General features: G+C 38.3%; 1 protein-coding gene across 1 annotated transcript; it reads left to right on the top strand.

Moving 5' to 3' along the window:
* LOC140945717 (transmembrane and coiled-coil domain-containing protein 4-like) lies at positions 1-27658 on the top strand. The gene is made up of 15 exons (XM_073394764.1): positions 1-135; positions 1900-1958; positions 2496-2635; positions 5476-5503; positions 7585-7717; positions 9323-9420; positions 10799-10942; positions 18424-18543; positions 18897-18975; positions 20555-20652; positions 21656-21792; positions 22458-22539; positions 24192-24309; positions 24408-24525; positions 26377-27658. Exons 1-15 carry the CDS (start codon positions 2-4, stop codon positions 26671-26673), a joined length of 1785 nt encoding a protein of 594 aa, XP_073250865.1. The 5' UTR covers position 1; the 3' UTR covers positions 26674-27658.
* Positions 27659-27952: the final 294 nt, after the last annotated feature.

The following is a 27952-nucleotide window of genomic DNA, read 5'->3' as shown; positions in this document are numbered from 1 at the left end:
AATGGCAGCCGAAAACGACAACGATGAATCGGGTGAAGACAGCACATTAAGAAAGCTCTCAGATTTGAGCAAGTACTCTTATGCAAGTGTTTGTAGTATTATACTGTCAAACTTGTTTGAGACATCAGCTGATAGGTAGGTCCTTAGATGCAGTGTTGACTGTAAGCTTAAATTTTGAATTGAAGAAGCTGCTGATCTTTTTAATTTTGCTGTTTGTTTACTATGTTAGATGTTAAACCACAAATACGTCACAAATTATTATTTTTTAACTTTTGTTTAGTTTTAGGGAAAAGTATATCATATTTGTTTCTGGAAAAAATCGTTTTTTCGGTCCGTATATAATCCCTGGCCTAAGATTTAAAGTGGCTTATAAAATGCTCCTAGCCTATATAGTTCAGGACGTGATCAATCGATGAAAATCGATGATCGGAAAATCAATCGAGCAATCGATTAATTACTGTTGATTAGCATCGATTGGCATCGGCCAATCGATGATCAATCGATAATCACACTTGGGTAGTCGCGAACTTCATCGATTGCCATCGATTGGCACTAAGTTCATGTCTCCATATCTTCAGGTATCGCGGGAGTGTACGCAGATCGTATATTATTTTAACCATGAAAAAAGTCACTTTTTTTTAACCTAAATGAAGGCTCTCTCGGCCGTCATGTAAATGCTGCGTCACGCAAAAGCTTAGAAATTCAAGCGTACTCTATGAAAAAACCAAGAACTCGCTAGTTTTTATACTCAAATAAAAAGCCATGATATCAAAATGTGTAACTTTATTAGTACTTAATTGAAATGTTTGACTGAATAGGTAATCGATTGATATTGCATATTTGATAACAATCTATTATGTTAATTGATCGATTCCCATCGATTGATATTGATAATCGATGATAATGAATAATCACAAAAATTTTCGTCATCGATTGTCCATCGATTATCAATATCAACCAATTAATTGATATCGACTGTCATCGATTGTTATCGATTGCCATCGATTATCAATTGATATTGATAATCAATGATAATCAATAATCACAAAAAGTTTCGTCATCGATTGGCCGTCAATTATCAATATCAATCGATTAATTGATATCGATTGTCATCGATTGTTATCGATTGCTATCGATTATCGATTTCATCGATTGTTCATGTCCTGATAGTTGCAACCATCGATAAGGCGGCCATGTTGGGGGTCAAGGTTTTTTACTTCCTGCCATATCGACGTTGATACTTTTTATTTGTTTCTGCCTTAATTCAGTACGCGTGTTAGCAACAACCGGAAATACGTCTGCGGTCACAGGCTTTACGCGTGTATAGATACACGAAAATTCAAGGGCCTTCATTGCAGGGAAATTACATCATTGCCAGAGATCAAAAAAGTGATTTACATTGCACGTCATTTCAGTCATAGCCCAAAATAAACTGCATGTTCATCACAAGATCCATTTGCATGCAATAAAAGTTTACAACACCTGACCATCGCAGTTTCGCTAACTAAATTTCTTTTTTTTTTTGACCCCTCACTAGTGTTAACTTAACTGTTCCAAAGTAATCAGTGCTTTCAAGCAATACAGTTCTTGGACCAACATTTTTCAGAAAAAGCTCTAAGTTTAATCTTCCCTAAGCTTTCTTTGCAAAACATGTGTGGCTTTGATCACGCAACAGTTATTCTTAGTCCCAGTTGCCACGGTCTCCGCAAGGAACGCCAATGGCACAATGACCTCCATTTGTGTACAAAATACCACAAAAATCGTGTCGCAGATTATGAGTCTCGCTGCTTATGCAAGCGAGTCTAATAACCATTTGGAAAGAGTTGTAAACCATCATTTTGCAAGCTGTTCTTTTTTGCTTGACTTAACACTAATCTCTAAATTCCTGTTGGATTTTAGGAAATGGAGTGAACAAGTTATTAAAGCAATCGTAAAGCACCTTGATCTGCCACAACAAGGTACTGGTAGTACTTATACAGATCTCAGCTATGTTTCCCTAAATACTATACACATGTATGAGTCCCTCTAAGGTAGAAGCGGGGAGGGGAGGGGTTGGGTATGTATTTTGCTAGTCTGAATTTCAAATGTATCTTTTGCTATATTTTCAAATTTAAATAAAGTTGAAAGTTGAAGTTGAAGTTGAATATGGTCATTTCAGGTTTTGAGGTGGAGTAGACCATGTCCCTATTGCTATTGTACTCCATTTTATGCATTTGTTGTCATCTTATGCGGTTTTATGTGGCTGTTTCAAAGTCATGTCACTTGTTGAAATTTTACCCCAACAGGCTAGGACCTCATGACTGTATTGCCTTTTGGTAGAATAATCCTGATTCTAACCATCTTAATATACAAATCAACATATATACAATCCTAACTTCAGTGGAACCGTGTAATCCTATTTTTAGTAGCTTTTAAGTTTAAAAGTTAGGTCTTGTATTATAGACAGCAGTTTTTGGCAAACTGTTAAAGACTTGCTGTTAATTTTTGTCCATTAGTTCTCTCAACACTCCTACATTTGGTTCAAACTGAAAATTGTGAGGATGAAGCAGAGAAAATTGATATGCAGATGGCACCTCTTGTAGCTGCTCTCAAGACTGAATCACATTTGCAAGACACACTTGTACTACTTCCAAAGGTACTTTTAACACATTTACATTCAAGTTTCTCTTATTTCCACGCATCCTCCTCCCTTTCCTTTGGAAAGAAAGAGAGGAGTAACAAGGAATGAAAAAACTAATATGACAGGGTTTTTTTGCTACACTGGTTCCATATTGGAAGAAATGTGAGGTACATGCAATGTATTATTATGTAGTTAAGGGATTATATAATTTAAAAGAATTGGCTGTAAACAGACCTGCCAAAACGTTATGTGGGGCCCATATATATATGGTAAATTTAAAAACCTCAAGAAGTCACTAATTGGAAATGTTTTGTGAACCTGACTATTCCATATAAATTAAGCTAATTCTGACATATGCATAAGCTACTTTGCGCATGCAGTTGTAAATAAATTTCCAGGCCTGGTTCCTGATCTGAAAGCTTGATTTGCACTAATCCAGGATTAAATTTTGGTTGGTTTTTGTTCTTTTACCTTCCTCTTCATTGCTTAGAGTAATATTTTGTATTATCACAGTAGAGGCTCAACAGTATGTTATAAGCTTGAGTTGAGTGTTCTTCTAAAATACAATCCTTAAAATACAAGAAAATACTTAATCCTGGGTTAAAGTTAACTATCTCTGTTGGTAAGTAGCTTTGTAAGTAGTTTAAATTATACAAAAGAGCTACAGTGAAACATCTTTAGGTTGACACCATAACCCCATTGTTATTTGTAGTATTATATATAATTATGGAAACATGGCCACCATGAGAATTATATGCACTTTACAACAAAGGTGTACCAAATATAATAAATATAATAACATAAGAACTACTTAACATAAGAAACTTTATTTAAGTGCAAATGTATTTAGCTGTACTAAATATAAGACAGCTAACTGGGGACACAAATCTAAAAATACATAATAATAATAGTAATAATAATAATCTATGATAATAATAAATAGTAATAATGATAATATTAATAATAATAATAATAATAATAATAATAATAATAATAATTGGGCACAATAATCTAAAATACATAATAATTCGTAATAATACACATTAAAATCTTAAAAATCTTAAAATCACAAAATCAGGATCTGCAAAGGTCACAACAGTCACGGTTATTTATTAAAATACTACAAAATTGATAGTATTCTTGAAAGACTGAAGACTAGGTGATTGCTTGACCTTGTTGTTTAGTCTCTTCCATAGTTCATGTCCAAAGTAATGAATTGAATGTTTGCTGTAGGTTATAGAATAGCTTCGCCAACAGGCAGTGCCTGCGGCATTGTGTTATATTATATGCGCGCGCCGGTTTTCCCTCGTGTGTGTGATTATCACATCCATCTTGTTGTACGAGCAATTTCGTTGACATTAAAGCTGTTAGAGTTCCTTCGTTGTGACGCTCCTGTCTCTTCAACATTGGCGCTTCAATTTTTTAAATTGAAAAGTTCTGCTATGTTGCTGGTAGGGGCGAGGTTGTTCTTGACTTTGTACATAGGTATAGCTATATCTCCTGCAATCTACAATTCTGCAATGTGGGTAGTCCTGATAGTTTTAGTAGTGTCTGGTAGGAGGCAGACTTACCTCTGTATACTGCTTTTAAGGCACGTTCTTGAAGGTGTTCTATTTTATGGCTGTCCAAGGCCTTACAGAAGTGCCATACCATGTGGCAGTATGTAATTAAGGTAAGGCAGGATGGGAGACTTATAAATGGTTAACTTAGCTGAACAGGGAATAAGATTGTGCAGGCGCATTAGGATCCTTACTTTCTTACTGATATCACGCAGTTCACTAATATGGCCACTAAAGTTCATACTGTAATCAATGTGGATGCCAAGTAGTTTGATGTAATCTGTGTTTGTAATGACCCTGCCATCTATGCTTATGTCAGTGTATTAGTCTCCTAGGTCAATGTCTCTAGGATTAAGGATCATTGCCTGGAATTTGTCAGGATTTGTGAGTAGATAGTTATCACGATACCAAGATGCAGCAAATTGACCTTCCTACTCTAAGGCTTCCCTTACAGCTGTAAAATTAATTCTGGACGTGTACAACTGGTGGTTGTCCATGTACATCGAAAGTTTAGTGGTAGTTATGGAGCACCGCAGGTAATTCTGAAATAGGTTCCAAAGAAAGGGGCAGAAGGAAGACCCCTGAGGACACCTACTGCTCATTTGATACCAGCTGCTTTCCCCAATCTTACTCTATTTTGACGGTTGTTTAAGAATGATCGCATGAGGTCTAACGCTGAGTGTGACTCAAAACTGTATGCTCCAAGCTTTGTTAGTGTCAGCGAGTGGCTGAAAGAGTCAAACACTTAACTCATATCAGTTTATAGAATACATACTAGCTCTTTTCTGCGTGTCTGTTGCTAGTTTCCAGTCCTGAGTTAGATGTAGTAGAGTATCAGGTCTCTCAGCTGTGTCTCTTTCTGTAAGCAGTGCTTTGGCTTCAGAAAATATGCGGTTGAGTTTCACAGTCACTTGTTTACAGAGCAGTTGCTCTGGAACACTTTGTCAATGGTTAAGAGGAATGTTATCGGTCTGTAATTCTTGATCTCTTGTGTATCACCAGTACCAACAACAACAATAATGTGAACATTACATTAACCCCTGCTTCTATTAAAACTAATTGTTGACTTAAATTCCTTTGTAGCTGCTTCATGTAAACAGTTTAAAATACTAAAAATTTATCTTAATCATTTAATGCAGCTATTGTGCAAATGATTAATTAACTCAAAACATTAAACGTGCTTAAAACAAGTTCTTACCTGTATCTTTAAGTAACGTGGTTATAGAGCTACAAGAAGATCATTCCTTAGTTTTTTGCGAACTCTTGCTAATTTCCAATACATTCTTTATATACTAGGATTTGCTGAGTCTTATTCAGGAATTAGGTAAGCTGTGCATCATTAGAATTTGTTAATAAATTAAACAAAATCTGTATAAACTCACCAAGTCTGATTTTGAAGCTCTTTGCCTTCAGTTTTATTGTTTTAGGTAAAACAACCTCTTAATCCTTAAAAATTTAAAGGAATAGTCAAGTTTTATGATTAAAGTGGCTTTAGATGTCAAAGTTACGGTATAGTTTAGAAACTCTCATCTGCCCCCAGTTGTTCAAAAGATGGATAGCACTATCCACCGGATAAATCTCTATCCAGCAGATAGGGGTGAGGACAAAACATGGAGCAGGGGTCCATGGACCCCCTGCCCCCTGTCATGGACCGGGTCCATGGACAGTTTTTTCAAAATAATGAGAAATGAACAAAAACAGAAATAGAGCAAAAATAAGATTTAAAACAACGACAACAACAACAACAAACAATACTCGATTGATCAGTATTATTCAATACACGACTTTTACCTCATGCCAAAATGCTGCTTGTTCTTATGAATTGTTTCCTCTGACGGGTGGATTATGCTTTGGTGGAAAACGTCATGACTGAGCAAATGTGAATTTTTTACTGCTTACAGTGAAACCTGTATTAAGCGGAAACCCTTGGGGAATGCTGTAGTGTTTGCTTAATACAGGATGTCCGCCTAATACAGGTTTCGATAGATAATGTCATATGAGGTGTCAAATGCCATTCAAATGAACAATGGAAAAATTCAGAATACTCCCCGAGAGACTACAATGATATACGTTTGCATAAAGTGGACCAACTGATCATAGTACCATAAACACAGATTGCAACTCAAATTTGAAGAAATCAGTGAAATGAGTGAAACAAGCTCTATACAAACAAAACGAAATAGAAAACAATACTGTACTGTGAAACCAATCAAGTCACGTTTTCTAATGTAAAAATCGAAAAATTTGTGTGTGGCAATTCCAGGCAATCTTTTGCATTTCCATTGTCTTGCATGTTGGGTGGTGGAATTTAATTATTATTGTCTGTTTAATACAGGTTGGCAACAATAGAAATGACCATTTCAAGTACTTTTTGGGTGTCCGCGTCTGCTATTTAAAATAGAGGTGTCCGCTTAATAAAGGTTTCAGTATATTTCATGCTGAGAGGTCAATATTTGGTCACGCTGGGTCCAGCTTGTTAGCATTTTTAGCAGGATGATTAATTCTCATGGATAGTGATTTACAGATCTGAATATCGAAGAAGTGGATTGTACCTTAACCTGAATTTAGCTACATCAACTATGGACAATTGCGATGTGACTCAGTCACGATTGCTCTAAAAGCAATGAATTCTAAACTTCAGCTTGTTCATAATGCGAGTCTTTGTACGAGAGCGCGTTGGCTTAACAGTCTCCTTCTTCGTCGACTGTACATGTGCAAGCAGAGTATGTATAAGCACAACTAAATATTTGTGAACAGCATCTTGTCAAATCTTATTTTTGCTCTATTTCTGTTTTTGTTCAATTCTCATTAATTAAGAAAAAGTGTCCATGGACCCGGTCCATGAAAGGGGGTCCATGGACCCAGTCCATGAAAGTAGTCCATGGACCCGGTCCAAAGTGGGGGTCCATGGACCCCTGGTCCATGTTTTGTCCTCACCCAGCAGATAGTGTAATTGATTTCTGTGATACTTATCTACTGCATAGTGATTTATCCTGTAGATAGCACTATCCAACGTTACAAGAACCGGGGCCTGGCATATAACCTATTCAATTACTAACAACTCTCTCTACATTGGTAACTTGTTCAGTGTGCCCTGCATCTTAGAGAGGTGTCTGCCTCATAAAGAGTAAAAGATTGACCACAGAAATATACAGGTAGACATGCAGTAGGTGTTCAATTTAGGAAGATGTCTTTCTTTAAAATGCATCCTTTATTATAACAAGAGAGCTATAGGTATCTGCCCTTCTTGTTGATTTCATGGAAAGTAAGGTCAAAATCCAGTATTACACTGTCCACGCAAAGAGTACCGGTACTTTATATGGACTCTAGTCCCTGATCAGACTTTTCTTTATGTACAGAGTGAAATATCAGCTCTAATATAATCATGATGTTATTTCACTGCAGGTGGTTATGATGCCAGGTTAAGAGTTTTGATATTTCATTTGGGGGATCAGCTACTGGTACAGCGTTCAGTGCTGAAAAATCATGAAAATGACCTTGCTGAAAGGTTAAAACAACTGAAAAATAGTGAACCAAGGTAGGGAAAACATATCTGAATGCTACATTGAGATATAATTTTACTTGACTTCATCGTTGTACGTATAATGTCCACAAGGTTTGAATAATTCTATTCCTAAAAAGTTGTTTCATGCTTAGCAAGTGACTATCAATGCATGAGGCCGAGAACAGTGAAATGCGGTTAATATGGACACTGAGAGGAAATGTCCGTAAAGTGAGGTTGTCTATATATGGGAATATGTGACTTGGGACACAGAAAAGTATCTGTTGTCAGTATTAACTGGTGTCTGTATTTTAAAGTGGGTTAATTTTACAGCAAATATAAGAACATTTCATCGGGACAAAAGAAACTGTCCATTATATATATATGCCGATTGGGTGTCCATAGAGCACAGTTCCACTGTTTTTCATAAAGAATACAATGACTTAATGAACCTCTATAAAATAAAGTCCGTTGATATAACTCGATATAATTTTTTTCATCAAAATCAGTAAAGAAATCGGTAAAGCGTGGCATAAGAGTCTTACGCGCACGAGGCGTGTGAGGCGAGAGAAAAAAAAACGTATTTTTAGCGTCTCTCCCCAGTCTCGCTTTCTGTTTTCAGCCTCATTCCAGACCTTTTGTTTGACTGCTCGCACGTACTTGAATAAGCAAAAATACGGACTGTTTTGCAGTCTAGTTTAAACAAAATCTAGGAGCGCAAATGTAAAGTCTGTACCTCGGTGAAATTGTTTAGATCTGAAAATCCTAGTCATGGAAAATTGTAATATACCTAGTAGCTGTGTCCCTTGGTTTTCAATAGAATGAACCCTTTTTATAATGAACAAATTTCCCCAGTCCCTTGGCACTTTGTTAAATCCAGGTTCCACTCTATGTGTGGATAAAGCTGATTTTTGTTGCTGGTTATGAAGAATAAATACCTAGGTGATTTAAGCTAATCAGGAATGGAGAAATTTTTTGGAATGAATACAATGTAGCTGATTTAGCTGTTTTTATTGTTCCTGAAAAGCCCCCTTAGGAAGGAGACAATACTGTAGGTACATATGAACAGTATAAAAGAGTGTTGGCCCGTGTCAAAAGTGCCTCATGGGGAATAATTAGGGGCAATGTGAATGCCAATATCAGGGAACTCGCAATGCATACAATATATTTTACAAATGCAGAAGTAGAGAGGGAGTTTTCATTTATCCTGATGTTTGTTTGTTACTGTCCCGTCACTGATGTCAAGCAACCAGAAACAACTTTTAAGATAAACAGTTAATTAATGACCTAATCCCCAATTGCTGCAGGTCGGAGCTGAGGTTTACATCAGTTAAGACTATAAAAGTTCAGTGCTGGATCCAGACTTTGAGGCAATGCAATTCAAAGTCCTTGTCCCTAAAACCAGGCTCCCATAAATGCTTTCATACCTTTCTTAGATTCCAGGCTATCACTTGGTTATCACTCTTCTTAAAAGAGAGCTACATAACAAGCGTCATATTGATAATGTTAATAACAAATCTTGCACTGCACTATTTGTACATGTACAGCTGTAATATGTAGTTGTTATGTCTCAGGAAGACTTTTTATGTTGAAGTTTTGGTTTCACCAAGCCTTACTCATCAGAGTTGTATTCTTTTTTAGTGAAGATGCTGAGGTGCAAAGGAAAAAGAAAGTTACAAGGCAAAGGAAAAAAGCTTTTATGATTGCACTGGGAGCAATAGGTGGAGGAGCTTTAATTGGTATGTATTGTACATGTCCCTTATAACGTGTATAACCTGCGACCGCAGACGGATTTCCGACCGTCGCAAACACGCGTACTAAGAAGTACTAAATCAATTCAGAAACAAATGAAAAGTAAATATCCTGAAGAATACTCGACGTCGATAAGGTAGGAAGTAAAAATCCTTTAGCGAGGAAATCCTGTTTCGTGTAGAATTAATCGCCTCCTCATTTCTCGATCTAATCTCCAAGCAAGCCAGACTATCGGCCGCTGTAAGAGCGTTCTTGTTTTAAGACAGAAATTCAGATGTATGGCCTTCATATAGCCATGAAGCTTTTCACTAACAGCTAAGCTTCCGCGTCACTTTCTTATCTTGTGTGATCTCAAAATGGTTGTATATTGCGTGCATCTTCCAAATTTGGTCAGCACTGGCTGGTTATGAAGAATAAGCTTGGGAATTAAAGCCAATCAGAAATGAAGAAATATTTTGAATAACACCATCATCATCTATGTTTTCATAATATCAGAGAGCTTTACATTGAGTATGTTAACAGATGCGCGTAAAGTCGCAGTATGCTTGAGGTGTTCAGTGGTTGGATTAGCTTTTTCACAACCTTTCCTTATAAAAGGAAATTAAGGAAGAAAACAGTACAGTACAACTCTAGTTACATAATACTCTTTAGTTATATAATACAAACGCGCGTTTTTTGATTTTGTGGCCAGAGTGCAAACAAGCAAAATTATAGACAGGAAAGAATTTTACATCCTATTAATCTAAGTTTGTGGCTTCAAAGGAGCATTATTTGTTTTGTGTATTGAGTAAGCAAAAGTATCTTGAATATTTGGTTCACCATCACCATTAATTCGCCACCATCACCTACCATCATCATCATCATCATCATCATCATCATTGTTGTCGTCGTCGTCGTTGTCATCATGAGGGAGTTTAAGATACCGCGACGGTGACGGCCACGAAAACGTTGCTTCAAAAGTGAATTTGCGTTCTTTCGATCTCTATCGCGATCACTCCAACTCATTTACTTTGTCAAATGCAAGCGAACTCTTTTTGAGCCGAATTCCTAAGAATCATATTCAAGTTCAGAAAGAGAAAGAAAATTTAGTCGTCGCTTGTTTACGTCCTCCATAAAACGTGAAAATAGGCATTTTCCCGTCGTAGTCGTGCAGTGGCGGGAAAGAAATGTACATAAAAGCGTGATGCACGTACAGAGTTGTTGTTTTGCCTATTCAACGTATTGATTTTTTTAAAATTGTCGTTGTCCTCGCTGTTGTGACATCTTAAAGTCCCTATTGTGAACTTCACCGTCACCACCGCCCATTGTTATCCTCAGAATCATGATCATTTATTGTTGTTGTTGTTATTCTTGTCTTTTCTCTAGGTGTTACTGGAGGACTGGCAGCACCGTTAGTAGCAGCAGGTGCTGGTGCTGTAATTGGGGCCAGCAGTGCAGCTGTTCTGGGTACCACAGCAGGCGTGGCAGTTATTGCTTCGTTATTTGGAGCTGCTGGAGCTGGATTAACTGGTATGATGTTTATAGATCTAGTGATATCCATTCATCTGTTTTTTCCTCTGCTCTCCTTCCTCCTTCTGTTTCTTCTTTCATTCCTTTCTTCCTTCTTTTCACTATCCTTGCCTCTCACCCATCTGGCGATTTGACTTCCGCTTTAGCTTCTTTCCTTCATTTCTTTCGTATTGTTAACAGACTGAATCAGAACCAAGGATAACTCTCTCTCCTCAGTCGAAGGTCTTATAAGTCACTGCCATATTTTTTCATTTTTGTAGTGGGTACTAAACTGCCAAAATTTGGTTGTTTATGGTAAATGGTAACTTGTGGCAGGTTCCCAGGGACTGTCCTTTGGACAAGCAGCTTTCACATTTTACTAGGCGAGGGCCATTACTTGCTTCCAAGTCTTGGTCAACGATGATTAAGTCATATGATGACTTGCCAGAAGTGAGCTTAAAAAGTTACTTGCCCAGCAAGATAATTCATTTGTCACGGAGGACAACGTTAACCGAACGGGAAAAAGCTAATAAATAAATGATAAAAAAAAGTTAACTTAAAGTTTCCCAAGCACTGGGTAGCAATTACAGCTGTATGGTGCTTTCACGAAAAGATATGATTTCGTATTTTCTCAGTGGACAGGTTGTTACCTATAAAAGGTTTAGTTTTATTCCTCGCAAATATGCTAAAAGAGGAGCTTGCGCGTGCGCAGCGGAAAATTATTGCTATGGAAATTGGAAACCTATCGATGCGAGAAAATTTGGCTTTGACGTCAGCGTACGGCCGCCTGCCCTTACAGGCTTTAGTGGGTGGAGAAGAAGAGACTCAGTAAGGGAGGTGAAGTGAGGGTCAGACATGTACCTTCGGTCTGTCCTGGTGTAAAATTATCCAGTTTATAGAGGCAACCATTGGAGTTGCTTTTGTTATCGACAAGTGAAGCTTTGTGTAATTTTATGTTTGTAGTATTTCGTGTTCCTCTATTGCGCTGCTACAAAATAAACTACAACAGCTATCAAGATTCTTCTGTTATTTACAGCTGGTTTGATGGTTTGTTTATTGTATTTGGGTTGAGGAAAGCGTTGCATTAAGTCAATGGAATGGCTCTGAAGCTTTTAAATTCATGGACGCAGTTTATTTTATCGTAGATTTCTCTCAAAGTCGATATGCAAGAAACAAGAAGGCTACTGCAGTGAAAGACGTCGAGTGGCCAAACGAACATTTCAATCATGTTTATGCTCGTCATTTTTTGATTGTCAAAGCGATATGAAATATCTGTATACTGACAATCTCTTATAGATTAAATAAGGGTGTTTTCTCTTTAGCCTTTAAAAAGATAATAACTAGCTCAATAATATATAACTACATCACCAAAACCTAATAAGCCTTCGTCACAAAAATTAAGCAAATTGAAGTAGAAACTGTTGAATCAAAAGGCCCACAAACAAGCGAGCTCCATGTCACACAGTCGACGAATTTACTACATTCACCTGTTCAGAGTATCGCCCTACATAACCTGTCAAAGCTGTAAACACAAGATGTCAGTGCGGAAAATAGGGCTCTATTAGGCGACAAATAGTCTGCACAGAACAATGCACCCGTAAACTAAGTAGGTGTCGCGGAATTCTGGGGCTTTAAAGTTACATGTTTGTTCTTAGTAATTTAACGAGACTCCGCTCAAATATTTCAACTTCACCTTTTTTTCTTTTTAAGACATAAAAATTTTCAAATAAAACTGAAGTAATTTTTACTGTTCTCTAATTTTAGGTGATTACAAAGACTGAGGTATAAAATACCTGAAAATTGACTTTCGGAATTCCAATCCTGTGTTTTGCCTCTTTTCGCTCTATTGAAGCTGATGGGAGAAGCAAACATTTGTTTCAAAAACAGGATGTCTAAAATCTAACAGCGTGATATACATCAGGTTTTACCCAGCAGCTGTTCAGTTATAGGTTTTGGTGCTTAATAGTAAACAATTCAGGGGAAATTGTGAGTTTATTTCAGTTTCTTATGATGTTTCAACCCCTTCCTATAGTTTATATAACATTGTATGTGCTCTTCTGACTTAGCTAATCCTATCTCCTTTTATAGATCGTTTTCACTGTCACGCGACAAAAAAAAAAAATAAACTGGAAACCGTCCGGTGGAAGAAGCCAAGGAAATGAAATGTTATAAAAGACTAAAATGTAAACGATTTGTCCAAATTTCAGGTCTTTGTAGCCCACAGTTTCTGATCATGAGTTATTTGCCGAAACGTTTCATGCACCTTTGTAGAGCTTTGTATGGAGACGCCGTATTGGTGCACCGTTTTGGTCCACCAATATGGCCGCCGGAAATCAACAAAAACAACTGGGGTTCACTTTTTCTATTAAAGCTCTTTCTTTTCATTCGAGAACTAGCATACGTGCGCATAAACATGTCTTCTAATACTTGAAATGGTTATACTGCTGAAAATCAAGGAGAAACTTTTTTTCAACGAGACAGCATTCCTATTTTGGTGTCACGCACTGTAAAAACTCAAATTTCTGTATTTTCGAAATGAAATATGCTACGGGAATGGAAACTTGTGCAGAGATTTATTTTTTATTTATCTTCAACCTTGTGTAAATAAGAATTCGTAAAACCTCGCTATTTTGATGTTACAATTTGATGACGTCACAGTGAAAACTATCTATACGGCGGTAGTACTTGCCTTCACCTAATATAGTTTATATGGCACCAGTTCGCATCCCAGAGTCGATACCATATAAGTTCATATTTGGGCTTCCGCTTTTCCATTTGGGTTTCAGCTGTGAGTGCACATGGCTGAGTTCTTAGTAGGAGTTCCTAGGCGTTTAATGTTTTGTCGTTAACTGACCTTGATTGGCCTGTGATGCACTAGGCAGGCGAGGTAATGGAAAAAACAAAGTGAGGCCTAGGCCAGGCCAAACGTCGAACTTCTCATGATACGAACCAAACTCTAATTTAGGTCGACCTAAATTAAGTTATGGTCTTCTGTTAAGTCAGACGTCGAACTTAGGACACGCCGAACCAATAAATTGAATCAGACCAATAAGCAATTTTAATAACCTTTCTCCCAAAAAGGCTAAATGTACATTATCATACAAATTTTTAATTTATTAGTTTAGTTTATCGCACGTGAAGATTGATGTTTGTCCCGGAGACGATCTTTAGACGTTCTATCCGTCTGAAGCAGGCGGATAGAACTTGTTGGACGATCCAAACTCCTTCAGACGAACTTAACTGTCTGAGCCAAAAGTCGACCTTTTCATGAACTTTATAACTCACTAAGTCTGGTTCGTCTCATGAAAAGTTCGACGTTTGGCCCCAGGTCTGAGCTATTACATTCAAAATGGTCCTTAATAAACTTTAATAAAAACCAGTAAGTCTCAGATGGATAGTTACAGGGTAACTTTTGTATTTTCAGACGTTATAGCGTATTGAAGACCACCTATGTTAATGAGATACATGACGTCATCGGCGTTAATTTATGCCAGTTAAAAAGTTTATTAAATCCACAAAGAAAAGAAAAACATCGCTATAATTAGTAGAACGCCGGCATTAACATCTAGAACGAAGGCATTAACTAGTTTGTGAGTTTGTGTATAAATGGAAAGACACGACGTTCTAGATGTCAGCGTTTTCTTTGCCCTAGATTGTTTCTGAACCCGATTAATTCCTGTGTGCCTGCATAATTACGGCTGTTTAACATAAAACATTTGAATTGTCTCCCTTTCAGGTTACAAACTTGTTTCATGCTACACTCGGTGTATTCGACGAATTTGTGTCGTGAAACTACTTTGAAGCAAACACGGTTTCTATGAGGTTTCCTTTTTTAATTGTTTACAAATTAAGCTTAATTTATGTTGTATGAATCGTTTCTCATTAACAATGGAGACGCTTATCGTTTTTTTGTAATAACTAGCTCAGTTTGTGATTGAGCGTCACCTGCTCTCGGGGAGTAAATATATATAGTTTTTAGAAGAAACAATGCCAGCCCATATTGCGAGCTATAAAACATTTTTAAAAAGTCGACGCGATCTTTTTGCTTTATGGTTTTCTTTTTATTTAAGTGCCTTAATTCTCGCTGTCCGCGCGGTAGGGAAAATGAAAAAGCGCCAGGAAACTAATGGACGAAGAGGTGCTTTACCAAAAATTAACAAAGAAACACAAACAGGATTCTCCTTTCGTTGAAATGCTTCGATCGAGTACAAAACTGTGTGAAAAGTGGCGCCGTTTGCTTTTTCCGTTTCCAAAATTAACCCAACCCAACATGCAGGAAGTGAGAACTATTTTAGAAAATGTTCATTAAAAGTAATGAAATCAACAGCGTAAAGGCAACAAGTGAAGCTCAGAACTAGAAACAACTTACTTTGTTTTGAAGGACGTTGATTAGCTTTTGCAAATTCCTCTCGTTTTGTCGCGGAGAAAGTTAAACAAACCGTCCTGGATGAGATAAGTTAGTGGTCACTCTTTTTTATCTTTATTAATACGTTTACGTTAACTACAATAATGTCCCACTTTCTCTGTGATTTTGGCAACTGATCCGCACCCTTTTTGACCCTATTCTACTTTAATTAATAAACATGTGAGACGATAAGCGTTTAGAATTAATTCGGTTTCTTGGGTGGATTGTTAACATTTTTTTGGGAACTGGCTTTATGCCTACCGTACTTAAGAAGACGACTTCATCTCCGGTGGAGAATAAGAACTTCAGGCCTATTTCTAATCTTCGCTTTGTTTCCAAAATCATTGAAAAAAAGTCTTGCTACCCAGATAATTAAGTACCTTGATGTTAACTTCCTCTGTGAGGTTTTTCAATCTGCTTACAGAGAATTTCATAGTACAGAGATAGCACGATCTGTGTTCACTTGACATTGCTATTGCTATTGATAATCAGGAATCAGTCAGTAATTGTTTTGCTTCTTGATATATCGGCTGCCCTCGATACTGTAGACGATGATATTCTTCTTTTGCCTCTTTGTAAACGTTTTGCTGTCACTAGGTTCTGTGTTGAAATGGTTCCATTCGAGAATGACAATCATATCTTCCTGATCGTACAAAGTTCGATTTTCATCAAGGTACATGGGGCTTCGTCTGATCATCAGTAACTCTCCAGTATGGTGGTGACCTCAAGAAGCGCCTGTTGTTGTGATATTCCCATTATTGCATTCGACGTTTGGAGAGCGGAACACCTAATTCCTGTGATACTTGGTGATCCTGTGGTGCGGGTGACGTTTCCGCTAATAGGCAACTTTCGATATATTTAAATTCAGCATGATGGCGAGTCTTAGCGGACACAAACAAAGAAAATGGTTTATTCACGTTTACTCATTTTCTTTGTTTGTGTTCTCTAAGACTCGCTATAATGCTGAATTTTAATATATCGAAAGTGGCCTATATATGTCTGCATTTTTCGACGTCATTTTGAATTACGTCACATGCGCATGCGCATCACGCTTTTGATCACATCAACAACTGTTGTCGAAAGCAGGGAGTTATTTGAGTTCGGCGAGGAAATGAATAGTTTTCGAAGCAGGTTTTATCGCTGAGCTGGCGATTCTGTCCTACCTTTCTCGGTGTTTCTACATGGCTAGGTCAAAAGATGTTATACCAGTCAAAACGAGCTGAAACAGGTAACAGTTGGTCATCTGTGCTCTATTGAGGAATTTACCCATGCTTTTGAGTCTATTTATGTATCCGCAGTTTTATTTCTCACCTGCACCAAGAACAATCCGGGATAAAGTACGTCTGCAGACTTTTTACCCGTGTATTCCTCCTTTTATACGTGTAATGCTTTATCGACGTCTGATATATCTGCTCGGCATCATTTCGCCTATAAACAATAAAACACGATGAACTGACGTACACGATCTGAGTAAAGTTGAATAGTTCGCACAGTGACATACAATGGCAAAAGTTGTTGTACCGTTATGATGCATGTCAGGTTCATTTATGATTTTTTTTATCTTCAAGGCGGGGTGTGGTGGGCTTGGGGGGTTGCGTTTTTGTCGGGAAAATCCAAATCCGGATTTCCGAATCCAAAAACGGATTTTGCGTTTTTGGGGGGCAAATCCAAAAACGATCATGAATCCATTAAATCCAGACTCAGGGCGGATTCTTCGGATCAAACCCAAATCAGGATTTTTGAGATTCACAATCTGAGCGTCTTTTTGGGACTGGATTTTAAAGAAGTATTTTTGACGAGCGGTTTTTCGAAAAAAGAAATGGTACGCGACAGAAGCCGTACATGTATGACATTCCAACTGAACCTATGTTGGTGGCGCCTTATTTTTAAATCCGCTTACTTGTCATGTTTTTTGTACGTATGTAGTGTCTGCTTACGCCGGTTTATTTTCCAAGTAATTTGAAAAAACAATTCATCGGCTTCAGTGTTAAATAATTCTGATAACTTCACTATCCTAAGGAGTGTATTCTATTCGAGAAACGTTTCTGTTTCAAACCGAAATATATCTACATTTCGTATATTCATACGTACCTTATGTTGCTCGTTTTCTCGTTGAGCTTCGCAGGCCTGCCACCTACTTTCTCTGTTTCTCTGTCTATCTTTTGCTCTATATTCCAAATTTGTGGAATATACAATTAATCTAAGCTTAATACCTTGGACAACACGGATACAGAAACAATTTCCGCTTTCCGTTTTCGTGCTTATTGACTCTACAGTTGTCTCTGCTTTACAAGACGCCGGTGGTTATGTGATTTCCCGCCAAAATAACCTCGAGTTGCATTTGGGTTGCCATACCTGTTGATTGAGTTATTTTACATTGGTATGTTTGTCGTGCGGACGGACGGTCGGGCGGGCGTACGGTCACGTGATTACCCAATTTTCTCGGATGGGTAGATTACTTTATTTTCTTACCCGCGGTGCTCCGCTGCGCGCTTCGCGCGCGAGAGCTCCGCTGCTAATCAGCCTTCAATAATACATGCGCTTTATAATTATTAAGAGGTACATGTATATCTGAATTATTGTTTGACAATAATTTTGGTCTGTCGTATATTTGTTCAAATTATTAATAATAATGGTAATGAGATGTTCCAGTCAAGAGTATATCACCAACTGATTGCAATATTCATTCAATCAGATCGATTGAAATAAACGGTTCTTACATGAATACAAGTTTAAGAAGCTCGTATCAACAAATCACAGAGCTGTGATAGGTGTTGATATAACTTGAACGTACCAGAACTGTGATCCGTGAATTGTAAGCCGAAGGAGAGAAATCAATTACTCGATTACTCTGCAGCAGCTACAATTACCAGCCTGAGATGGAAATGCGAGAAGCAAACAAGCCAGAGAAAAAAGGCGGATAACAAGATGAACAGTGCCTCCCCCCCCCCCAAAAAAAAAAAAAAAATTCAGTGCTAACAGTTGCTTTGCGCTAGCCCCTTTATTCGAGTTAAATGTAGCAAGTCAGTGACAACTGAAGAGACCTGGCTATTGTTAGTGTGATTTGAAAGCTTCTAATACACATTAAACTTTGTAGGATATCGTCTCAGCAGAAGGATAGGAGAAGTCGAGCAGTTTGAATTTGAACCACTTGGAAATGGCGAGCAGTTACATCTTGTTGTCGCTATTTCGGGGTGGCTAAAAGACGATGAGCAAGGTATTCACCCGTAAAAACATTACTAGAAGGTATAGATTATATAGCAATACAATAATTGACGCGGACGGACAAACCGGTTTGCAATCGTGGTTTTTAGAAACTGGTTAGCCACCAGTTTTTCAAAGTTGATTTTCGGGGATGATTATTTAATGTATCTACATATTATTTCAGTTTTGTTCGGTGTACGTTTTGCCCAGTTTTCATTTTTGTAAAAACTGTTTTTCATCGTTATTTAAGTTTTTTTATTTATTTAATTATTTTAGCATGAATACAGCACCAGTATGTGCAGTAAAGTATTTTCTATTCATTTCACACTATGCATGGAATCCTTTTCCTCTCTCATGTTTGTATAGACATAAAGAATGCATTTCAGGATCCGTGGAGACATTTAAACATTTCGTTAGAACAGTACAGCTTGATTTGGGAGTCAAGGTAAACTATGGCTTGTGCTAGAGCAGCTGTCAATTCAGTGTCCTATTTTTTCCTTTTTATTCTCGTTCATAAGTAATGAAACCTATCAATTTACTTTCTTTTGAAAGAAAGTTAGTCGTACTTTCTGGATGGTAAATGACTGTTTTTTTATTATTGTTATTATTATTATTTTTTTATCAAAACTGACTTGCACTCAAGTTGTACGAAATGTAATATAGTTTTACTTCGTATAAAATGCAGACAAGTTTTACCTGCGTGTGTATCCGGCAGAAAGTGATACGCTTCATAGTATATAGACCTGCATGGTCTTATCGCTTGGTTGTTGGTGTATTCTGATTTAGATCTCATCATTAGTGTCGCATTCTCACTATCTAAAGAAGTTAGTATTTGCAACGTGGTATCCTTTACTGATCCAAATTAACGCCTATTGATTTACCCACAATAATGACATAGTTCAATCAACACGAAATTCAGTTTCCAAAGTAAGTGAAATAATGCGACAAGTTCAAAAAAATGAAATGGAACACAAGTAAAGTAACACGAAATGCGACAATGACAATAAAGAAGTTAAAACCCTGATGGCGGTAAAGTTCTTCCTAATTGCATCTGACTGTTTGCTATAAAAACAAAAAGCAACATCTTTGAATCAATAACGGCAAAATTAATGAAGCAAAGCCAAAAAAGGGTAAAGATAATGATAAAAGATAATGTCCAGTTGACAGTTAAAAGGTTTGATATTGTCTAACAAAGAAGATGCTCTGAAATATTTAAAATTATGTCTGTAAAAAACGTAATGATGCTTGTTGAAGAGATTGAGCTAGTCTCGACGGGGTAAAAGATTAGAGATGAACACTAACACATAACTGTTTTTATCAGTGTGAAAATTAAAGCTTTTGAAAATCCCTTTGGTCAATGGAACTCGTAAGTGTTCGTTAACGTTTTGAAATGTGCGACCGGGTCTTTTCCAAACGCGTCGCCTCAACCGATTGATAGATAATGGGTTAATAGATAAAAGCATTTCTGATTTCAAGTTAAAAAGACTTCCCTTGCCGCCTTAACACCTGCTACAGCTCAGTCCATTAGCACCAAGACCGATTAAAATACTAGAGTAAGTGCATGCTGTCCAAAGTTCATATTTTGTAATATCCCGCAGTAGGTAGCTGCTTACATAAGTTTGAGGAACTTCTGTATACATATAAGGGACTGTAAGATCCAACGACTCGACGACAACGAGAGCGTCGCTTAAAAAGTGAATTTACGTTCTTTCAGTCTTTAAAGCGATTATTCCTACCCACTTACTTTGTCAAATGTGGGCGAACCCTCCTGAAGCTGAATTTCAAGTGACCATGTCCAAGCTCAGAAAGAGATATAAAATTCGTCGTTGCTTGTTTACATCCTCCTTAATACGCGAAATAAGGCATTTCCACGTCGTAGTCGTGTAAAAACGGGAAAGAAATGTACAAAAAAAGTGTGATGTACGTGCGAAGTTGTTATTTTGCTTATTAAACCTATTGCTTTTTTTACCTTCTCGTTGCCGTCCGCGTCGTTGGATCTTAAAGTCCCTATTGTTTTTCTACAGGTACTTGGCTGAAATGGGAAGTGCGATGTATTCATTCTTTACTTCCAATTCCATCAGCTTTGTTACACAAGAGGCTCTCAAATACACCGTCCTTAATGGTATGAAGAGATATTGGTGTTTCTCTTTGTCGATGACAATAAAATAAATCAAAATCGTTGTCGAAGATAAAGATGTGAATGATTGCCCAATAATTCTACTATATACAGTGAAACCTGTATTAAGCGGACACCCTCTATTGAGCGGACAGTGGCCGAAGTCCCCAAATTTACTTCCCTTGAAATGAAACCTTTATTAAGCGGACACCTCTATTAAGCGGACGCAGACACCTAAAAAGTACCTGAAATGGTCATTTCTATTGTTGCCAACCTGTATTAAACGGACACTTGTAATTAAATTCCACTACCCAACATGCCAGACACCGGAAATGCGAAAGATTGCCTCGAATTGCCACCCACAAATTTTTCGTCTCTGGGAGTATTCTAAACATTTCCACTGTTCATTTGAATGCCATTTGACACCTCATATGACGTTATCTAATGACACCTGTATTAGGCGGACACTCTGTATTAAGCTGACACTACAGCATTCCCCGAGGGTGTCCGCTTAATACAGGTTTCAATGTACCACAATACAGGTGCCGTAGTTAGAATTTTCTACTTCATGGGGTAGTGTTACAAGAGCTGCTCAGTCATATATGCGGACGATTGATGATAGCAAGTTAAGTGACTGCTGTGATCAGGTGCTCAAACCTTAACCTTCCAGTCAGCTGAGATCATGTTTTGAACCAATGGCACAACCCGCACATAACCACCATACATCTTCAACTTTAGTTTTTGAGAGCAAACATCTTTTCTTGGCGAGTAAAACCAATAAAGCCGGCAGAAGCTCTGCTCTTGCCGCGGGTAAACTGTCTACTCACCACCAGGAGTAGCAAATTTGGTGACTAAAAAATTAATCGTCAGTTACTGCTACAACAACATTTACAAACGATCCTCGCCGACCCGTGTATCACAAACAACATTGCCAAATAGTTATTTTTAAAAGTCACAGATAACAGACAACAGAGTCTTGGATGGTCTTTTTATTTTTGTTCTTTGTAAGGTCTGATTACAGCTATTACGTGGCCATTACTTCTCCTTCAACTGGGATATGCTATTGACAATCCATGGAATGTTTGCTCACGAAGAGCTGCTGAAACAGGAAAACTCCTGGCTGATGTCCTTATCTCCAGACAGCAGGTCGGTTATTAAAATATCTTAATACTGTAGACTCACTGCTGAGCCTTTAGTTCAAACCTCACGCTATATCGAACATGTCTGTGTACAGTGAAACCTGTATTAAGCGGACACCGTATTAAGCGGACAGTGGCCAAAGTCCCGAAATTTATTTCCCTTATTCGCTTTAAATGAAACCTTTGTTAAGCGGACACCTCTATTAAGCGGACGCGGGCACCTAAAAAGTACCTGAAATAGTCATTTCTATTGTTACCAACCTGTATTTTCGGACACTTGTAATTTAATTCCACTACCCAACATGCCAGACACCGGAAATGCGAAAGATTACCTCGAATTGCCACCCACAACTTTTTCGATTTTTACATCAAAAAACGTGACTTGACGAACTTATTTGATTTGTTTCACAGTACAGTATTGTTTTCTATTTCGTTTGGTTTGTAGAGAGCTTGTTTCACTCATCTGATTTCTGCAAATTTGAGTTGCAATCTATGTTTATGGTACTATGACCAATTGGTCCACTTTGATAAAGAAATTAATGCAAACGTATACCGTCAAAGAATTCTTAACATTTCCACTGTTCATTTGAATGGCATTTGACATCTCATATGACGTTATCTATCGAAACCTGTATTAGGAGGTTTCACTGTATTTTCTTACGTTTAAAATAGGGCAGGAGACCTGTGACGCTGGTTGGATTTAGTTTGGGTGCAAGAGTGATTTTCTTTTGTCTTGAAGCTTTGGCCAAGAAAGGTAAACCCTACTGTCTACATCCACAAAAGATAGCTGTTATATTTTACACCTTTATCTTTTAGAGTACTAAGGAATAGTGGAGGGCGGGCAGTGGTGGAATTGACGCGACGGAGATAGTTTAAGTTTGAGTTTATTGATAGTAAATAAACTAAAAAAGCTGAAAGACTGCGGGTAGTAGCAGGGGTAAACTTAATTCCCCTTTCAAGGCTACTCTCCTTTCGTGAATAAAAAAACCCTAATATTGCACTAAAAAACTCTAAAATATGTTATAGGTATAATAAAATGAGATTTTTTACAAGGTAGCAGTTTATGTCAGAGAGACCGTGTTGCAGCACTGGCCACACCATAGGGTTGTTTCTAAGTTCAGCATTTTTGAATGGCGAGTGAAACGAGCTGCGCGGAAATACGGGAGCGTCTTCTCTCGCGTGGCGCTCGTGCTTGATTTCTCACTACATCCCCCAAATGGAGAGCTTGCTCGCAGGCTACTCTGCTTCCCAAGAAAAGTCCCCAGTGACACGCGATATGAGTATGAGAGTATGGGATACTGCGATAGACTAGCATCTCAGACTCCTAGGTACTTCATGCTATAGCCTGCGTAGCAAGGCGGTTTTGGTTGGGCGCGCTAAGTAATAAAGGCGGGCGAGGGCAGAGAAACCGCGTGGAGATTGGGGCGGAAGCAACTTGAAAAACCGCCTGCACGGACGGGGGGCTTTTTTGAGTCGGTCCGTACGCCAGCGTACGGATCGTTCCTATTGGTTCGGAATGTTCGCCTGTCAATCAAATATTTTGGTAATCTCCCATGAGAGAGTTTCGAGGGAATGAACAAATCATCTCCGCAAAACAAAATCAAAATATCAAAGAAGCGTTGACCGGAGCGTCGTCGATCTTGAATATTTGACGGGAAAACAGGGCAATTGTATTGAAGCCTAAACAGAAAATGGCCATTTACAGTCTTCTTCAAAGGAGATATGTCATGGAAATTTTGTCAACAAGATTTGGCAAGAGCATGATCTTTACTGTCTTTGCTATGGCCAAAGAAGAAATATCCTCATCGAAAACCTGTATGATCACAATTTCCCCTCTAAAAAGTACTATAGACGACCAGATTACTGAAATGTTGTCACTGAGCTGTAAAGCAATGGACCTTATGACAGAAACAGTAAATTTCAGTGCTTCGAGAAAGTTCACCTCAATTTTCTCTATTACTCGGTGTTACAGAATAACGCACTCCGGCGCAATACATCGAACGGTGTCCGCGATTGTGGTCGATGAATCGCATACAGTAGAAGAAAGACGCACAGCGTAATTCTCCATACTTTTTTGCTTGGTGTAGCTTAAGTTTAAGCTACAAATCAAATCTGAAGATTTTTCTCGCGGCTTCGCCGCTCGTTCTCGCGCGCTTCGCGCGCGAACTTCGCGGCTACGCCGCTCCTGCGCCCGACTCGACAAAACCGCCATGATACGCAGGCTATTCATGCTACAGAAACCAGTATAAGCTGCAGTTATGTGAGACTCTTTGGCTCATATTACACTTTTACCTCTACATTATGATTGACATGATTGACAATGTATTATCCAAGTGTCGTATGACAGCCTCGTTCCTTTTCCGCTTGCTATGTTGTATGATGTTGTATGTATCCCTGTTGTTGTAGGAGCCCTGGGGATTGTTGAAGACGCCATTCTTTTGGGAGCGCCAGTCAGCGGTGATGAGAAAAAGTGGCGATTTGTTGGTCAAGTTGTTGCAGGAAAACTTATCAACGGTTACTGCAGGTTTGTGCCTGATTGGCTGTAATTTGGTATCCGTCTTGTGCATTCTCATTTTGTGATTTTATTACTCTTTCTTTTCTTTTTTTTTTTTTTTTTTTTAGCAAGGACTGGTTTTTGAGATACGTTTATCGTGCTGCTTCTGCGCAATTATCAGTAGCTGGATTACAAGCAATCAAGTGGAAAAATCGAAGAATGATTAATGTTGATCTCTCTGAGCTGGTACGTCCCAGATTTACATGGGTCTTTTTACGATGGAACTGTTGACTTCTTTAGTATCTGAAAACAATGATATCTGTCAACAAGTTAGGCTCGGATAACCTGTAAACAGCCAACAGTACGCCTTCGGAGCGGGTGAGGACAAAACATGGACCAGGGGTCCATGGACCCCCACTTTGGACCGGGTCCATGGACCACTTTCATGGACCGGGTCCATGGACCACTTTCATGGACCGGGCCCATGGACCCCCTGTCATGGACCGGGTCCATGGACAGTTTTTTTAATAATTAGAAATGAACAAAAACAGAAATAGTGCAAAAATAAGGTTAAAAAACAACAACAACAACAAACAATGCTCGATTGATCAGTAATGTTTAATTGTGCTTACATAGTGTAAAAAAAAGGGGGGGTGGGTACCTCATGCCAAAATACTGCTTGTTCCAATGAATTGTTTTCTCTTATGTGTAGATTATGCTTCGGAGGAAAACCTTTTGACTGAGCAAATGTAAATTTTTGCCGCTTATTTCATACCGAGAGGTCGTGACACACATATTGATTTTCTACCTCTTTTAAAATGTAAAGCTGTTCATTGCGGCTGATCAAAAGGGTTTTAGGTTGTTTATAAATTTCTCCAAAGTGCATCCTGGATCTGAATGATTCTAAGCCACTTTCTTTTTGTCCATGAATGTCACTTTTTCCTGCAATGTTTTTTCACGCTGGGCCCAGCTCCTTAGCGCTTTTAGCAGGACGATTATAAATTCTCACGGATAGTGATTTACAGATCCAGATCTTGAAGAAGAAGAAGTGGCAGGGATTGTAGCTTAAACTGAAGCTACATCAACTATGGAGAATTGCGATGTGACTCAGTCATGATTGCTCTAAAAACAATGAATTCTTAACTCCAGCTTGTTTTTCTAAGGGTGATGCGAATCTTTGTACTGGAGCGCGTAATTCCTCTCTTGGTGATAACTTTTGAATCAGCTTAATTTAACAGTCTTGCGACTGCACATGTGCAAGCAGAGTGTATGTCATGTAAGCACAACTAAATATTTGTGATCAATCGTGAGCATTGGTCGACAGCGTCTCGTCAAATCTTTTTTGGGCACTTTTTCTGTTTTTGAGTGTCCATGGATCTGATGCAAAACCTTCTTATAAAAATAAAAAATAACTGTCCATGGACCTGGTCCATGACAGGGGGTCCATGGACCCGGTCCATGAAAGTGGTCCTTGGACCCGGTCTAAAGAGGGGGTCCATGGACCCCTGGTCCATGTTTTGTCCTCACCCCTTCGGAGCCATCTCTTTACTAATTCATGCTTTCTTCTGTTTAATTTAAACCAGTCTCTAAAATAAATCATCTCAGCCGGGACTGTCTGACTTATTTCAGACAATCAATCACACAGGTCTGAGATGATCTTTTTCTAAAAGAATATGTATATAGTAGAGACGTTCTGCGAAGGCCCATAACCGGTCGCAAGAAATTTTAATTCAGTGTGGCTCGATGTGGCGATCTGAGCCTTCCTTGTTGTGTCTTGTCGTGTAACCCTTGTTTAACGACAATCTTAGTAGTTAGATTTGGTTCACTGAAACGTAGCCATCATTATGAGGATTTCTGTAATCATTTACTGCAAGAAATGCAAGGCATTATGACAACGTCATAGGTTGTGTAATTTCAAAACTATCATTAAGCACGCTGACATCATATGGCATGCTTGCCGTCCACCCAAAATGTCTCACTGGTATTGTTGGTGGTTCATATGTCGAGAGTTCTTTTGCTCAAGTTTTAACCTCCCCTGATGTAGATGGTTTACCTTGTAATATTTGCTAATCTGTATTTGACTTTTTGTGATTTTAGATTGACGGTCACTTGGAGTATTCAAACCCCGACAAAATTAAAACTGTACTTGAAATACTTGGAATTGATACCAAGTGTTGCGAAGCCGGCGCAACAGAAGCTGAAATAGACTCTGAAAATATCTGCACTGTCAATCAAACGGTACCATCTCATGACGAGGCTAAGAAAGTTGTCATGGAAATACTGGAAGAGAGAATTAAAGTTGCGCTTGAAGTGTGCACAATGACTCATCAGTCCTCTGAAACAGAACGACAGGACCTGCACGGACACGTGATAGTCACGTCTTCTGAGACATAATATGAGTGTCAGTCTAATATGACAAGGAAATGGACCCTTTGCAGATTAATAGTCACGTGGGACAAAAATCGCTTTACTGTAGAGCATGAAACGAGACGCAGCCAAACTTCGTCTCTTTCAAGATCCGACTGTGTTGTTTGCTCTCCTCCGAGCAGCGAGCTTTTGTTGTACCATGTGACTGTTAAGCTGCAAAGTGCCCATTCAGCCAGTCTACGTCGAGAAGTGTAGTGGTTGCCAACCTTCTGCCAACTGAATATGAATCAATATGTCACTTTTGATATGGACAGACTTTTTTTAAAAAATACGCGCATCTTCGGTTCGGGACAATGAACTGGAATACCGTTAATATTACGTGCTAAATGATTATATTATGCTTACCAGTCACCGTACTATATTACAATACGCCATTTCCGAGTTACCTCAAGCCTCTGTTTCAAAGCGAGGCTAAGTGCAAAGCCATTGAAGGCAAATACAACTTATTCTCAAAAGAAAAGTTTTGATCTTAGCCTCGTTAGATTTGAAAGTGAGTTTTTTGAACTTGGAAATGGTCTATTTAATGACAACACAAACACACGAGGGTGTGTTCATTTGGGGAGATTAAAAGGCTCAGGATCTATCGGATCATGGTGCATAACAGAGCATCAAAGGAACCGCTATCTGGACAAGGATTCATCAGTACTCCTGAGTGACTGTAGATCATGAATCCTGTTGCGGATCATCCAAAAAGAACGTATCCCAAGTTAAAAGACATGAGGACATTTCATAAATTAGTTAGCAAATTACCAGCTCACTTGATGTGAAAATAGCAAAACAAAAAAAAAACAAATAGTTAGAATTATATTGAGAAAGGGATGGAATTCTAATGTACAGTTATTGATTATGTATTTTTATTAGGTCGAACTAGGGACATAAGTTTCGTCTTTGAAGGAAAATATTTAGATGTCAACAAATCTAGCTCAGTAAATAAATTTGTTTGAAGTGATAAGTATAAGCTCTGACAGTTAATTTTAAAATACCCATTTTTACCCGAGGAAAATTGCTCAGTTGCTGCTTAGGAACGTTGACAGTGGCAAGTGAGTTATAGTGCTATGAAGGTGATATATCGGCTTTAGTAATGACGTCATTACCCATGGCACGTGTTTTTCGATGTTTGTTTACATTCCAGTTCGTTTCCGCTTCGCGCTGACTGGCGGAAAAATCAGACAGCTCAGTCGACGGAGAGCCACAGCCTTGAAATTGGAGGTGGAATTCAAATTCCAGAGCGAAGTTGCAAGCTCTC

The sequence above is a fragment of the Porites lutea genome, chromosome 1 (assembly GCF_958299795.1).
Source record: "Porites lutea chromosome 1, jaPorLute2.1, whole genome shotgun sequence".
Classification (NCBI taxonomy): domain Eukaryota; kingdom Metazoa; phylum Cnidaria; class Anthozoa; order Scleractinia; family Poritidae; genus Porites; species Porites lutea.
Note: the sequence above shows the minus strand (reverse complement) of the source record. Positions and strands in the feature narration are given on the sequence as shown.

Coding starts and splice junctions, on each gene's coding strand:
- LOC140945717 (XM_073394764.1), top strand. CDS start 2: ATGGCAGCCGAAAACGACAACGATGAATCGGGTGAAGACAGCACATTA. Junction 2,636..5,475: donor CACTTGTACTACTTCCAAAG/GTACTTTTAACA, acceptor TTTATATACTAG/GATTTGCTGAGTCTTATTCA. Junction 18,544..18,896: donor GCTAAAAGACGATGAGCAAG/GTATTCACCCGT, acceptor ATGTTTGTATAG/ACATAAAGAATGCATTTCAG.